The 15,500-nt window shown below is 36.4% G+C and overlaps 1 protein-coding gene across 3 annotated transcripts in view; it reads right to left on the bottom strand.

Moving 5' to 3' along the window:
• Window positions 1–152: 152 nt before the first annotated feature.
• The window catches only part of GNPTAB (N-acetylglucosamine-1-phosphate transferase subunits alpha and beta), a 39,362-nt gene continuing 24,014 nt past the window's right edge, over window positions 153–15,500 (bottom strand). Inside the window, exons 11-22 of one of the 3 annotated variants that reach the window (XM_059845843.1) lie at window positions 14,442–14,565; window positions 13,527–13,730; window positions 11,486–12,594; window positions 10,295–10,494; window positions 9,815–10,034; window positions 8,679–8,792; window positions 7,877–7,962; window positions 7,099–7,197; window positions 4,111–4,278; window positions 2,509–2,599; window positions 1,857–1,914; window positions 153–1,360 (exon numbers count right to left, since the gene is read on the bottom strand). In XM_059845843.1, coding sequence (XP_059701826.1) covers window positions 1,867–1,914; window positions 2,509–2,599; window positions 4,111–4,278; window positions 7,099–7,197; window positions 7,877–7,962; window positions 8,679–8,792; window positions 9,815–10,034; window positions 10,295–10,494; window positions 11,486–12,594; window positions 13,527–13,730; window positions 14,442–14,565 — 2,463 coding nt within the window. In that variant the 3' untranslated portion in view covers window positions 153–1,360; window positions 1,857–1,866. Of the gene's footprint in view, window positions 1,361–1,856; window positions 1,915–2,508; window positions 2,600–4,110; window positions 4,279–7,098; window positions 7,198–7,876; window positions 7,976–8,678; window positions 8,793–9,814; window positions 10,035–10,294; window positions 10,495–11,485; window positions 12,595–13,526; window positions 13,731–14,441; window positions 14,566–15,500 lie in introns of those variants that run through there. The other 2 variants (XM_059845842.1, XM_059845844.1) reach the window with 2 other exon arrangements.

Genomic DNA, 15,500 nt, shown 5'->3' with positions numbered 1-15,500 from the left:
CCGAGCCGTGCTTCAAACTACTATTAAGTCATTAAAGGGGCAAGGTTTTTAACGGAAAAAAAAGAAATTTTGACATAAAGATTCATACAGATTCCTTGCTAATTTACCAAAATGTGAGAGTTTGGTTGACTTTGAAACAGAAACGGCAGACAAAACTTTCATGGCGTTTTAGTTAACTTCAAAGCAAGCCAAGTATCTTACAATACATATGCACATATATTTTGTACATCATTTGATTACAAAAAATTAATGGTTTTTTGAATACTGCTAATACAATTAAGTGAAGATACACCACCAAAATTTTCTGCTTGAAAAGATTCAGTACCCTTTCCCACATAAAACCACACTACTCCAATATCTCGGCAAAATACAGGGCCAAACCCTGTGAAATTTAAAAACACCACAGCTTTGTATGTCAGTATAAATATTATTTTATGAAGTGAAACACTACTCCCCATACATTTCTACTTTGAAACAGTTTGTTACCCATTCATATAGAGGCACTTTTGCTTTTTGATTTACAATGCTTCTAAAATATTTTACCTTGATCATTTTCCTTTGATTACAACCTCTCTTTGTAATCAAGCCAAGAAATAACACCATTTCTTTGTGTATTCTTTGGACTATAATACACCAGATATAAAACATCTTTCAAATAAACCATTAGATGTTGTTACTGTGTAATTTTTTAGTAGTATACCTTTCTTTCAAATCCCAATTATACACTACAAATAGAGAGATGAATTGTCACTGTGCTTTAAAGAATGTCAACATCTATAAATGGATTCTAAATTTAAATGACAAGTTACATAATTCTCAATTTTCCCTGGAGGACTAAAGAAAGCAGCAATGACAGAAATTTGCAAAATGCTTTGGAATGCAAGATCAAGGACATCTTAAGCTGATCCCAAACAACTTTTCCTTCCAACGTTTTATCTAGTTGGCAACATCCACTGCAATAAATGCAGTTACATTTGTTTAGGTAACCCTTTTTATAAAAAAGGATAACATGGCCATGAACTAGTAGTTGTAAAGTAAGATCTGTTGAAAATTGCCTATGTACAGTTGTCCTGCGATTATTTGTTGGTGTTATTTTGCATTGTCACAGCTCCAGCAGCTTTTATATCATGAAGAGTACTGCAAAGATTCGAACGGAGATGCATGGGTTTTTTTCTTCATATCAATACAGTTAAACAGCAAACCAGAAAAGACACTTATGAAAAAGACATTTAAAATGCTTAATCACAGCTTGAGGTAGACTGATCTCCAAAATAAAGCTCTTCTACACTTTGATTCGTTCATGACCAACTTCTTTTTGGATCCTTCTCCTTGGAAAAATCTTTCGTTTAAGTGCAATTAGCTGAGGAGAGAAAAAAAACACAATATGTATTTTATGCTGGGCTAAAGGTCCACAGCTGGTCACGTTTTCATCCTAGACACTATCAAATCTGTACCACTCATGGTAAATATTCAGTACTGCACTTTTTTTTCTGATTATACCAGAAAGGCATTTTTTACTCCAAATCATCTATTAGATGTGCACATTTCCACTAGACTTCTCAATAATCAGAATACAAGCAGAAAGTGAAAAAATACACCATGCCTTTATTCTGATTATTTTAAAGGTAATTTGTGTATTTAAATTAACACCAGGCTACATTCTATTTTTAAAAGATCAGCACAAAGCTGGCATCTTAAAATAGTACTTAGATTCCTAACTGTACCACTGAGTTGAGTATCCCCTTCCAAAACCAAGTTACTAATGGAGTTTTCTAATATATAAAAAAGGCTGAAAATCAAGGGAAAGAGTCATGCAAAAGTTACAGGTGGGAAAAAAATAATAATCAAAAGCCAACCTTTCAAGAATTACACCCTCTTCATCAGACCACGGAAAGTGTTACTTAAGGCCCCAACCTGCAAAGAATTACCCAAATGATTTGTTCCATTGACTCCCTCTGAGTTTAGTAGGACTAATCATGTTCAAGAAAGCCATTTTAAGCTTGCAGAAGTCAAGGGTTTTTTCCCCTTTAGTGAGATTCAAAACCTTTTGAATTCAGTAGGAGTCTTTGCAATCAATTACTCAGGGAAGAGATTTTGATAAGGCCTTTAAGTAACTTAAGATCCCCTTCTGGACTAATTTTTCTTCCTTTTAACTTACTATACACTTCTACCAATATCCATATTAACAGACCAAGAATTTCAGAAAGAATTATCTAAATTTGAGCATCCCAATTTAGCACACTGGTGATGGATTTTACTGTCACAAGGCACCTGAGAAGGTGCCACTCTCCTTCTCCCCATATGACTCTCTTTTCAAGGAATCTCAACATGGTGATTTAAAAATTAAAGCAACCTAGTCATGAGTCATGTAACATCTTTACTTCTTTAATGAAGGGAAAATCCTATCTACTCTTCAAAACCTATTTAAAAAATCCATCCAATGTTATTGTGAAGATTCCATAATCTGTTAAGTATTATACATATTTGATAAGAAAACATTAACTTTACCTGTTCAGCAAAAAATGAGATGACTGTAAATAGAATAAGTGTTATTAGAACACAATGGGTCCAGAATTTGAGCTTGTCTCTATATGCCCTCCTGAACAAAGAAAGAAGGAAACAGAAAAACAGCTTCATATATCATAAATGCAAATATTTATAGAGTTTCCACAAAACAAGCAAATACAGTTTTTTTCCATTTCTTAAAGAGTGACTAAAATGAGGACGTAGGCTCTCTCTTCACAAAGAGCCACAGAGAGGACAAGGGGCAACAGCTATGAGTTGGACTGGGTTTCATCTTGATATAAGGAAATCTTTTTTACAGTCAAAACAATAATTTCTGGAGCAGTCTCCCCAGAGACAGGGCAGAGGCTGCACCACTGGAAGCTTCCAAGATAAGACTGCTCAGGATTCTAGATCATGGGATCTTTTAGGTTAGAAAAGACCTCAAAGATTGAGTCCAACTGTTAAGCTAACGCTGCCAAGTCCAGGCCTAAACTACATCCCCAAGTGCCACATCTACTTGTGGCAACTGTGGTTTTGCAGTCACACTATATCCTTTTTGACCAAACTGCAATTCCCTTATGTGCTAAAACTGTAGCCAGGACTCTTGAGAGCTGGCAGGAGACAGTCTCATCTAAGTACCTTTTCCCATGAAATGTTGGACCAGATGATCTTTCGAGGTCCCTGCTGACCTGGGCTGCCTTGTGATTCTGAAAATGCTTTGATTTACACCAGATTATTAACCTGCCTTAACACACCCTGGTAGAATCATCTTTGGCTACAAACAAGACAAAATAAAGTGTCTTTTTGAAGCTACAAAAAGACTTGATGGAGAGTCTCTAAAAGGGAGCCAACACTGTGTTTCCTCCTCCAGTGCAAATTCCTGAAGCTAAATAGGTTTGGCCCCTGCTCTCTCCGCCACTGATACAGCAGGGCTTGTAGCACTACAATCACGCCTACAATCCTTCTGATTCCTTCTAGAGTTCCTCTAAAGCTTTCTATTTTCTTATTAACAGCTATTTCTCATGATTTGCTGATCAGCAACAGGTTTACTTATGTTAGTCTTGTGTCATTTTTGTCACTGTATCTGTCAATGTTTTGCTTGTGTTTTCAAGTCAGCTACTCCAATTTCTTCAGTTGGTATTTATAAAATGGCAAGAGAGAAACACACAAAAATTTCACATATTATACAAAAATGAGACACACATATATCTTTTCTGATTTTTATCCAGATGGTTATTGCTATGTGACAGATTGAAAAAAATCACTTAGTCAGAAATGTAATAATGTTTTGAGGGTTTTTTTTACATTTAAAGAAAGCTAGAATTCCTGGTTTATTAAAAAAAAAAAAAAAACACACAAAAGGAACAAACCAACAACTTTTGTTTGCAGTAGGTTAGGAACCTAGAAAATATTGATGACTATTTAAGCACTGGAAAAACCCAAATCCTGCAGACCTCAAATTTTAGTCCAGTCAAATCTCACCATGCTATTTTCACTATTAACTCTTTCATGTCAATACTGGAGGAAAACCAGCTCATTAGCTGAATCTTATGTAATTATATATTACCACACTACAATAACTTGCAAAGAACTTGTGGAACATACCATTCTTGGAGCTCATGCATGTGAAGGAAACGATTCCGATATTCTCTTGGCAGTTCAAATTGGGAAGGGATGGGAAACATGGACTCATAAAAATCTCTAAGCACTGCTTTTACTGTTTGTGCATCCTTATGATTGTGATCAATATTGTCATTTAGGCAAACAAATTTTCTAGGAAACAAGATGACATTGTTAGAATATTTCCTTGATAATATGGGAAGGGTATTGCCAAACCAGTAACACAAACATAATCCTTTAAAACAAAATTGAAACTATATCACTTTAAAACCAAACAGGCATATTTTTTATTGTTGCATTATTTTAAATTCATTTTATTTTAATTCTAAGAGCACTAGGACTGACAGCAAGTCAAAACCTCAGAAGAATCCAGTGACAGGCCACATTTCTAGTTATGTAATGCTGCCATCTAATGGGCACTAGAGCATACACCATATCCCAGAGCCCACTGAACAGAGCACTACCATCTGGGTAAGGATTTTTATTCTTTGGAATTATCATGAGTAAAGTCTCTTAAATAACAACGTGAGCTCCACTGTAGGTGGGAAACATACTAAATTATTAATATTTTAGTGTACATGCTGAATTCCTTAGAGAAAATCAACATAACTATATTAGATTGTATAAGAGAGAGCAAAGCTTGGTCCCTAGGCTTTGGTTTACTGATAACATTATATAAATTGGTCTGTTGAATCATAGACCCAAAGACTGTATAAACCTACTTGTACTTGTATAACTAGCCAAAACACAAAAATCCAACAATTTGGATAGAATTTACATGGAAATCACTGTGACCAAACAAACACACTCTCATTAATGGCTCCTGCAGAGAGCTATTTCTCATGTAAAAAACATAGAACTAAATTTCTGCAAATAATTGAAACTAAAGCAGCAGCTAGTGTGCTAGACTGCTATGTACTCTTGGCCACTCAGACCTGGTGCTTGACAACAAAAATCCCCCTTCCCACATTTGGGCAAGGCTATGTGCTTTATTTATATTGTGAGATACAAGACCCCTACATTTTCCCCAGAGGCAGAAATCATATCTGATGACATATGCCTTGTCACTGCTAACCTCTGTAAATAAGCAGTTCTGTTCAGCTGTATTCTCTATAGTATGGTGTGCTCCCCCAAAGAGCAAAGTTCAGACTTCTACAGTAATCTGGAAATAAGCAGAGCTCTGGAGCTTGTCTATCACCCACACAGGGAATTAGTACAGGGAATTGGCAAAGTACTGCATCTGGCATAATTGGTCACCTTGCTCTAGACAATTACATGCAGGGCATAACCAGGCATTCAAATTTCTGCATCTGAGAAGATAAAATATAGCTCTCCAAAAACACGCAGGCTGTATCTCTTGTATCAAGTAATACTATGCAAAGCAGCTGGTTATGGCAATCATGGCTACACTCTAAGCATTCTGGGAGTTAACTCTGGACTATCCCTGCCCTCGTCCCTTGGACTGGCAGCTCATTAGCCCTGGGAATGCAGTAGCTGTATTCCTAGAGTGTATATTCCTGTTTAGCTTCATGGAAAAGAGATACTACTTACAGCCTGAGAGATTGCTACACACAGCAAAGTACAGGACTGATGAGGACATTAGCCCATTTCTAATGGAAAGACTGTTTAAATTCATCCAAAAGAAACCAAAAATGACATTTCTTTGGATATTGCAGAATTAATGCCTAGACAATTAACAGTGACTTTGCCTTAAGGGTGTAAACCAAACATTCCTAGGACATCAGTAAGTGAATGACACTTTTAGTTCATTCCAAGACAAGCACTAAAAACCTCTTTTAGAGACTGGTTATAATTACTGGTTTGTACGCAAGTAAAACATGGCAAAGAGAAGGAAATGGCAAGCCTGTGCCAGCTCTCCTTTGTTAACAAGGTAAGACTACAGTACTGCACTGTTCTTCACAGGAATAGAGCCCAGGTAATCGACTCCTTCCCACTTTGTGAACATTGAAGGTGAGAAACTTACATTACTGAGACCTCTCTGAGCCTAACAAGACTTGAAATCACCCTTACCTTTAAAAAAAAAACAACTTGTTGCCAGCAGACAAAGAAATAGAGAAGGAAAAGTAAGCAGCAGGATGAGCTAGAGCGCTGCCTGCTTTTCTTTTAAAATGGATCTTTGCGGCTACTGGAATGCAGGAGTTATGTAGCCAGAAGGCATTCTTTGAAAGACTAGCAATAGATACAAACCATCTTCAGCTGTAAAATGCCTCAAGACTAGCATTTCCCTTTCTGAATAAATAACCCAGCAAAAATGTTGAGAGGAAAGGAGGAATCTATTCTTTATCCACAAATACAAATTACACTATAGCTTTACAGGCAGCTGAGATCACCCAACAGCTTTCTGTAACCAAAAGAGGAGGTTTCACTTTCCCTGGCCCAAGGTACCTGGTTCTACTTTTCTCCTTGCTCTGCCTTTTGACACTTGTCAGACCTCTTCTTGCAGCCAAACTCATTAAACTGGCAGAAAATTCTGGTTTTCTGAAGACAGAAGCAAGATTCTTTCCATGTAGTAAAAGAGCTTGAAAGCACAATCAATATGCAAAACTGATTTAATAACAAAAAAATCCACACCTAATTCCTAGTATAAAATACCTGCATAAAGCAGGTCAAAAACTCTCCCTTAAAATAAAATTGCCTGCAATATAAACTGTATGCCCTCTAGAATAGCAAAAATGAAAGCTTCAAAAATAGCTGAAGTTTCTAAGTTTTCAAAGAATTTAGGTAAATAAAAATCTAACGAATTATTGAGATAGCCCCTGGCATAAGAGAGAGCTTAGTCAGCTTCAGTCAAACAGAAAAAATCAGAAGTACTTTTGGTTCAAATTTGTCTTACCCTGTAACACACAGTTTTGAAATACATGATAACAAATTATCTTTTAAATAAAGTTTAAAGAGTCAAATCAGAAAATTAAAACTATCTCACAACTTCACACAAATCACAAAATGGGATACCTGGGATTTTTTCGTATGTCATCCAGCTGACCAACTACATGAGAAACATTTGTACGGATCATTTTGAAGGCAATTTCCTCTTCTCCCATGATTTCAAACCTTATTATTGAAATAATATTTATACATTAATAAAACAGCCTAAAGTTTGGTTCAATAAATATCAAGCATATAATTTGACTCCAGGTAAACAGTCTTACTAGTGGTAGATACCACACTTTTATTTTTCACTTCACTTATCTTAATATAAGAAAGTATCCTGAAGGCTTTTTCAAGTCTCACCTGAGACACTCCTTCACTTACAAAGCTCATGCCACTGTCACTCCTCCATCTCACAGGAAACGTACAAGGCAGTTAAAACTAAAATGCTTTTTTCTTACTTTTCTTTTTTTAGAAGGAAGGATGAAGTAGATTTACAACTTCTAGGTACAGGAAGGCTGTTTCCTTCTTGATAAGCCACTTGAAGTGCACTCACTCTCCAAACATCCAAACATACTCTGGCTTACTGTTGTACAACACAAATTGAGGAAATGGCCCAAGATACACAAGTAGCATGGAAGTATTTAGTCCACTAAGCAAACTATGAAAAAACCCACATCACTCTGCACAATGAAACATACATAAGTTAACAACAGTATGTTTCTTTAGTTCTACTGTTAAAATAGGTTGAGCTAAGACTTGTTAGCACACACATGCAATCTTGAGTTATGTGTGTATGTTTCCCTCCTCCTGTGGCTTTACAACACTAAGCAGCCCTTTTCACAGGACTGCCACCACATACCTGTATTTGTTTTTGTCCTTGTAAGCCTTACGAATCCTGTCAGTCACAGGTTTGCAATTAGTCACTAGGTTTTTGGTTACTGGAGGCTGGAAGAAAACACTGTTTAGATTATGGGTTACTGAGGATTACAGAGTGTTATAAAGGTGTACTTTGTAAGAAAACTTGTATTACAGCTAGAGTGGCCTGCATACTTTACTCTCCTGGAATCAAAAGTAATAGTTTTTTTATCAACTGTGGAGGGAAAAAACAAAACAATGCTGGTGCATAACATCACAATTTCCTATTTTACAAATTACTTTTTAGTAAAAACATTGCAACTTCATTCTCAGTAAAGCACTCAAAAATTCTAACTAACTTGACAGCTGTCTGATATTTCTCTGACAAAGGCCACCAGTAAAACTGGCCAGGCAACCTCTGTACAACAGAGATTTTTGGATTTTAGAGTGTTTTTTGAGTACATGTGTTATAATTCAGATAAAGACTTATCAGGAAGTTCTAGTCAGAGAGGTATTTGGCTTACTGTCTTTTTGGTTTGCAACAGTAAATTTTCTTAACAAGGATGACTTTAAATCCCAATTATAATAACATCCTAAATCTCAGCTTTTCTCTGCTTTTAAAGAAAATTAAGGGTTAGTAAGTTAAGAAGCAGCCAGTAAAATTTTCATTTTGTAAAACTTCATGTACATACAAAGTAGTAATTTCTGTAAATACTTTCCTTCTAGAAATCAAACCATCTTTTAAAGTAAAGTAAATACATATTCAGGAAAGAAAATAAGCATCTTTAAAGATCAGTGTTTCTTACCAGATTTGGATCATAATACGCTTCCTGAGTTGGAGGAATAACATGGATCTGGGTGATGTTGGCAGGGAGAGCCTTAGAGCAATTTATTAGCATTTGTTCTAGACCTGTCAAATCCTAGCAGAAAGAAAGGGGGGAAAAAACCCATTTAAAATCCTACTGATTTTCTCACTGACATAGTTCCAAAAACACAGGGTGCACAAATGTATTTAAAGTTAACTACATAATTTTCCATGCTGCTGTCCACAGAAAAATACTTAATATTCAGCAGACCTCATCCATTTCAGTAACTGCTAAGTCAGTGGTACTCCTATAAAGTAAAGCAACTGCTCAGTACGGAGTATAATTGAGACCAGATAAGGTATGACTTAATGTCATTTCCATTTAAAATTAAAAGCACACCTTCACTAATAATTTCAGGACAGTACAGAGTTCCCAAATCAACACTGGCACATTAAATCCCAAATCAGGCAAACAGAAGTGTTAACTGCAAGGACAGGAAGATTTTCTGATTAAGGTACAGGCCAGGAAAGCACTAAAACAGGGCTGTGTTCCCACTACACCAACGATTTTGAGCCCTGTGTCACAAACAAATTGTTTCATTGGTTTGTGTGTTTCCTCTCTGTATATCAAAACCAGCACATTTTGCTCTCTACCTGTATGTTTAAGAATGCAAATCCTACAAAAATCATGTCTTTGTTTATGACGTTGCTAGAAAAACAGCAGCATGAGTCTTACTAGTAAGACTTCCTTGCTATCCTTTTTCTCACTTCTTTCTTCAGACCACAAGTTCCTCAGGGCAAGAATTATCTTTTACTATCTGCAGAAACTAAGTAAGCACAGCAGGATCCAACTATTGGCAGTGAACTTTTTTGACAAACTCACACTGTTTTCTTGAACTCAGACAGCAGTGAGCCATTTTTCTGAAGCTGCTAGAACTCAGTTAATCACAGACTCCACAGAAAAAACCACCAGACAATGATAATTAGAACACAATGCTATATTTTCCAGGTAATATTTAAAAATTGCCAAATGTTACTGATGCTACAAGCAAGGATAAAAGTTGACTCGTTTTATTGTAACCATGTTGGACTTTAAAACTGAAGTTGTTCTAAAAGTAATCAGTAAGGAAAGAGTACCTGCAAACTTAATGGTAGTTCATGGATCCTCGTGGCCAGTGTGCGAATCTCTCGGTCAGACAAGATGCCTGACTGGTCTGTATCGACCTCATCAAAGATCTGAGAAATGTTCAGTGGCTGAACTGCACTCATAAGATAGTAGAAATATGAAAAAGCAAACTGCATATCTTCAGAGTGACGCACTTTGTGAAATGATGTCTTGTCAAACTCCTCAGGAAACCTAGATAAGAATGAAAACTCATTAAGCACCCTAATTTCTTGAAGAAAACATTCCTTACCTAAAAATAAATTCTTATCCGGAATTGCAAAAGTGCCTCTAAAATCTCATTGTATCCCAACTATCGTGTTGTAATAAATTTCTTATTTCCAAAATATAATTTTTATGAGTAGCCATTAAAACACTGGAAATGGCTACAGCAAAGCAATAGAAAAGTAGAATTTCCCACAGTTTTACATTATTACAAACAAAACCACACTCACATATCCTGGAGCTCTTGCATAACAGTACGGTCAATCATGTGAGGCATATGAGCAGGGACTTTACGAGATGTAAATCCAAACTTGCTGTTTAACAACTTATTTACATAACGAAGGGAATCAGCAAACGTATCTTTCAGCTGCCTTCCAAAATGTTTACCTTCAGTAAAGTATGACATTTGTTTGAGTAATGACTCTTCTTCCTAAAGAGCAGGACAGGCATAAATCTGGGTTACGTTACTGAAAAAGTCAGAAAACACTAGACACACAGAAAAAATTACATTTCAGCCAGCTGCCAAACCTTTCAACATCTAAAACTGGGAAGAGAATTTTTTTTTTTAATATTTGTAAGATCTTCCTTTATAAAGAAATAAAAGAAACTTTTCCTGAAAGCTTTCATACTTTGAGGTAAACTACTCTATAAAAGGTTTCCTTAATATTTGTGTTCTGACACCTCACACACAATTAGGGCCCTATTTGTCATCAGATTTATTTGTAATACTGCCTTTTTTTGCAGATTATTCATCCATATTTGATAGACTGAAATCCTATGAATATAAAGATTCTTCATGCAGAATTCAATCAGATGAACAGAGAGAGTCTTTTTAAAACATAGCCCTTTTCTACGTAAAATAGGGCAAAGCAGCTGCTACCAACTGAAGCACAGTACCTTCTCTTCCAGAGCTTTCCAAAACTGCCAAAAAGCTTTGGATGGAAGCAGAGGAAATTTCCTATACATTTTATTGTCACAATCTAGATAAGCAGTTTCTTTGCAGACTTTCAACTTAACTTTTAGAATTCAATTATTTATCATTATACCCATTTTCTACATTTTTTAAACATAAACTGAATCCATAATTGCATAAATTCAATCAAAACAAAACTTAACCTTTCTGTTATAGTGCTATGTGCAATAGCCCTGTGATAACATACAACAAGCAAAAAATGAATTTAACCAAGAAAAGGTAGTAGAAAGAGAACAAAAATAGTTATTTGGCTTTTACCACCTAGCTAAGAGAGGCCCAGATCATAAACAAGTCACATTTTATGTGAAAAGTCACTTTCAAAAAAAAAAATCCCATCATTTGCCTCAAAAGCAAAGCACATTTCAAATGCATAAATCATATTAACAATATTCCAATAAATGCAGAAAGATGCAACTATTCCAGTAAGGAAAGACATTAAGATACTCACATCAAGAAGGTCTTGGAAATACTTATTTTTCTCCCATGGCAAAAAGCCTTGGTAACTTCCAGCATAAGACTGTAATTTTCTTCCCACTGGTCCCTCCTTCATATTTGCATCCACCTGCTCATGCTCCTTTATTCCTTCCATCCACTGTGTGTCTTCTCCAGTATCAAAATTCCCAGTATGTTTTGATTTCTGTGTTTCCCTTAATATGAGTGCATTCAATACTTTTTCTCGAGTTTGATTTTTTTTCCCCATGCTCTGGGAGGGAAGTGTGGCTTTAGGCTGTACTTTATAAATATGTTCATTTGTGCTCATTGTCACAACAGTCCCCTTTGCTCCCATAAGCCTCAAAGGAACTTCTTCCTTTGCTTTTACTCTTTTCATTTTGCCATCATTTACATCTTTATAAGGCTTCTCCCAGCTGCTCTGGTTCTTCTGATCTTCTGAATGATTATGCATGCCCTTTTTTTCCAGGCCTACAATACTCTTTGCTGTGCTTAGAAAGTGGAAAGGTCTCAGAAGAGCAGCCTTGGAGAGGTTATATCCTTTCTGAGTTATATCACCATTTAATAGTTTTAAGTCCAGTTTCTGTAGAGCTAGTTGGACATCTTCAGGAAGAAGAGACACATTTACTGATGGGATTATCAACTCTTCAGGTACACTCTCTTTTGTGCCATTTTTACGTCTCCTGACTCTTGGAAAGCGTTTTTCCTCTGGAATATCCTCAAATATCATTTCAGCTTCTGGTACTGAAGTTACACTTTTAAAATCAGAGTCAGATTTTTGCATGGAAGTTGTGTTTTGTTTTGGTTCCTCCCTAGTATCAACTTCAACAGCTATTTGCATTTTAAACTCTTCATCATTTTTATTTAGGAATGTAAGGTTAAAATAGATCACAGTTGTGTTCATGCCACTATGCATGATTAGGTGGATAGTTTTCCATTTGTTAGCAACTGAAGCATGTCGGATAATTGGATTATCACTGTATGAACCCTCAATTCCTTTCTTGGCTATTTCACTGAAGCTGAAGTAGGGCAGACATTCACCTTTGGGAACAACATAGTAGGTCTGATTAAGGTGAAGCATCACCTTGTACATCTCTTCAAAGTGATCTAGAAAGAAAAAACAGAACCCAAACAAGAAACAAAACAAATTTCTGTCAATTTTCAGTATAACATTTATCTTTCACTCTTCTTTAATAGCAATATGCCCAGCTACAGTCACTATATTAACAGGGAGACAGCTTTGTGAAAGAACATTTACTCTAGTTTCCAGTTTTTTGCTCACTTATCTTCAGTAATGGATGACTAGAACATACTCAGATATGTGATGCTACCAGACACTCCCATGCTAATTCTAAAAGCCAGTATAATTCAACACTCTTTCAATCTCTACTTGAAGAGCCTAAAGTGTCTTATTATCACATCACTTAAAATTATGTATCAGTCATAAGCAAGTTTCCCCATTACATTTTTGCCACATTTTAGGAGAGTAATGTTACAACAGCTGGAGTTCACTGCTACAGTACTGCATCTTGAGTTGAAATTTTCAAAATCAGATAGGCTGAAAGGAACTTCTCCCTCCCACAGCAGAACACAGATTATCTGTCACCTCCCAGATGAACAAAACCTCACTGCTAGCAACGGAATCACCAGAAACACATTTGTCCCAGCTGAAATGCAGGGGAGCCTCTGCTCTTCCAAAAAAGAAAAATCTTCTCCTGCATATACCAGACAGCACTTTAAATCACTATTCACTCATTGCTATCCTTGCTATCCAAATGAACTTCAGACAAGTTCACTTGTGACTGAAAGCAGCCTTTGGCAAGAGCCCAGAGCCAGGCTTGAACTCACACTGTCAGCATCAGCGAGGTTCTTGAAACTTCTGAACTGCTACAGGCATCATCAATTCAGCTGTTCTTAGTCAGGTAAAGATGTTTGTACAGGACACCTTAGCACAGTCTGAGAGTAATGATGAACCAGGAAAGGTCAGGGAATTCAAGAGAATCCCCACAGGAAGTCCATCAGCAGTGCTTTTTACATACCCTGGCCACAGTCACCAGCATCAAATCCACATGAGAGGACATTGCAGGCCTGGTCACAGAATTTGTCTGCTAGCCAGGAATTAGCACAGCCTTGGTTACAGTAAGAAACGCCACTTATTCCTGCTCCAAACTGCCATGGTGGGCCATTCCCAATACCTCCAACTGCTCCTCCACCAGCAACATAGCGATTACCCCCACTGTTACCTAGAGAAAAGAGAAAAAAATAAACCCACCAGAAGTAAGAATTTCAAATAATCGAAGAAAGACACTTTAAGGCCACCATGTTAGACTGAAGACTAAACAATCATCAATGAAATTAAAAAGGGGTGAATCCTAACTAGACTTCTGAGATTTTGTGCATACTATAGATTTTACACTCAGTGTAGAAGCTTAGGAATCAAGTAAAAAGGTTATCTAAAGTGCCGACATATCTTAACTTCAAAAATGCAGGCAGAAAATTGATTTATTACTCCTTGTGCTTGCAGTCTTGACTTTGTAGTCTCCTAGAAAGGCATCACTTCCTCAATCTGGAAGTACCACTTTGTTTAATTACACTGAAGTCCTGAAAATTTGATCTAGGAACTAAGAGTGCAGCTTCACAATCCATTATATGGATTATGAGTCCAAATATATAATACTGTATATTAATACATAATAATTTCAATTTCAAAACCCCTCCACTCAGTTAGTCAAATTTAATACCTAAAGAAAGATTATCCTATGCCCTATTATTTCCTGTCATTTTCCATAAAATTTTGTAGTTTGCAAGAAATAAGGTTTTAATCTGTAAGTCAACTTTTTTTATTACTAAAGGAGGCAAACACTGCAGTTATATGAAAAAGACAAATTACAGAATTATTCCTGTCAGGAAAAAAAACCAGCTCACTTTTCCTAAATTCAATATTGCTGTCTTACCAATGCAATCACCTCCATCCCAATCGCAAGCTGAGTTATTACAGGCTTTATCACAGTAACCATCTTTAATCCATGAGCCAGGACATCCCTCAGCACAGTTTGGCACAGGCCAAGTCAAGTACACCTGAAACAACATTAAAGTCTGAGACAAAGACTGGCAAATAGAAGTCAACTGAGCTTGTTTCTTTGCATATGGAGAACTTACAGTAATGTCTCCCTGTGTGCAGTGCCTTAAGATTTCACAGAACTTTGCGAGTAGAATTTAAACCCCATTGTCTGTGAAGTAAATGTTATCCCTTTCAAAGGGAAGGAAGAACTGAAGAATACCCAAGGCTATACAACAAAGCAGCAACAGGCAGAAATGGAAAGTAGGACTTCCCAAATTTACTTCTGCAAACCATATTCCAATTATTCCAATTAAAATGAGTATCTTCTCTTTTGTCAGATAGGAAGAGTGAACTTAAACTCTGAAATAGCTATGCAGTTCACTCATTCCCCTGACTCAAAATGTTTCTTCATTACTAAGCAGTCATGAGATAAGCAGCACATGTTGAACATAATCCCTGAAGCATCTCATCCTCTATGACTTAAATAATCCTAAGAATTGGCAGGATAAAAAAAAAAGTGTGCATGTGGGTGTTCTTTCAACTGGGGAGGCATTAAAAACCCCACACATTTTCCTTTAGAATTTATTGTTTCAAGATTTCAGCAGCACATCTTCCTACAGTAACACTTGCTGATCAGGTTATCACAAACAACACTGCACCTAAGCTGACTTCATCATCATAACTGGGATGAATAACTAAAGAACAATACAAATGCTGTAACAATATGGTTTTGCAGTTATATGCCTCCATCCTTAGAGATTTAAAACAACTAAAAGCCTCCTAACATCCCCAGGTACTGAAACAAGTTATTTTAATGTAGTTTAAATTAATTTTGCCCAACCCTTCTGTATTTGTGTGCAAGTGTGCACATCTGCCTGCACAAAATGTTTAATTCATTGGTCTCTAGTGCCTTGTGTACCCACTGCTTTAATGGAAAGAATACATAAATCCT

This window comes from Haemorhous mexicanus, chromosome 5 (genome assembly GCF_027477595.1).
Source record: "Haemorhous mexicanus isolate bHaeMex1 chromosome 5, bHaeMex1.pri, whole genome shotgun sequence".
NCBI classification, from domain to species: Eukaryota; Metazoa; Chordata; class Aves; order Passeriformes; family Fringillidae; genus Haemorhous; species Haemorhous mexicanus.
Note: the sequence above shows the minus strand (reverse complement) of the source record. Positions and strands in the feature narration are given on the sequence as shown.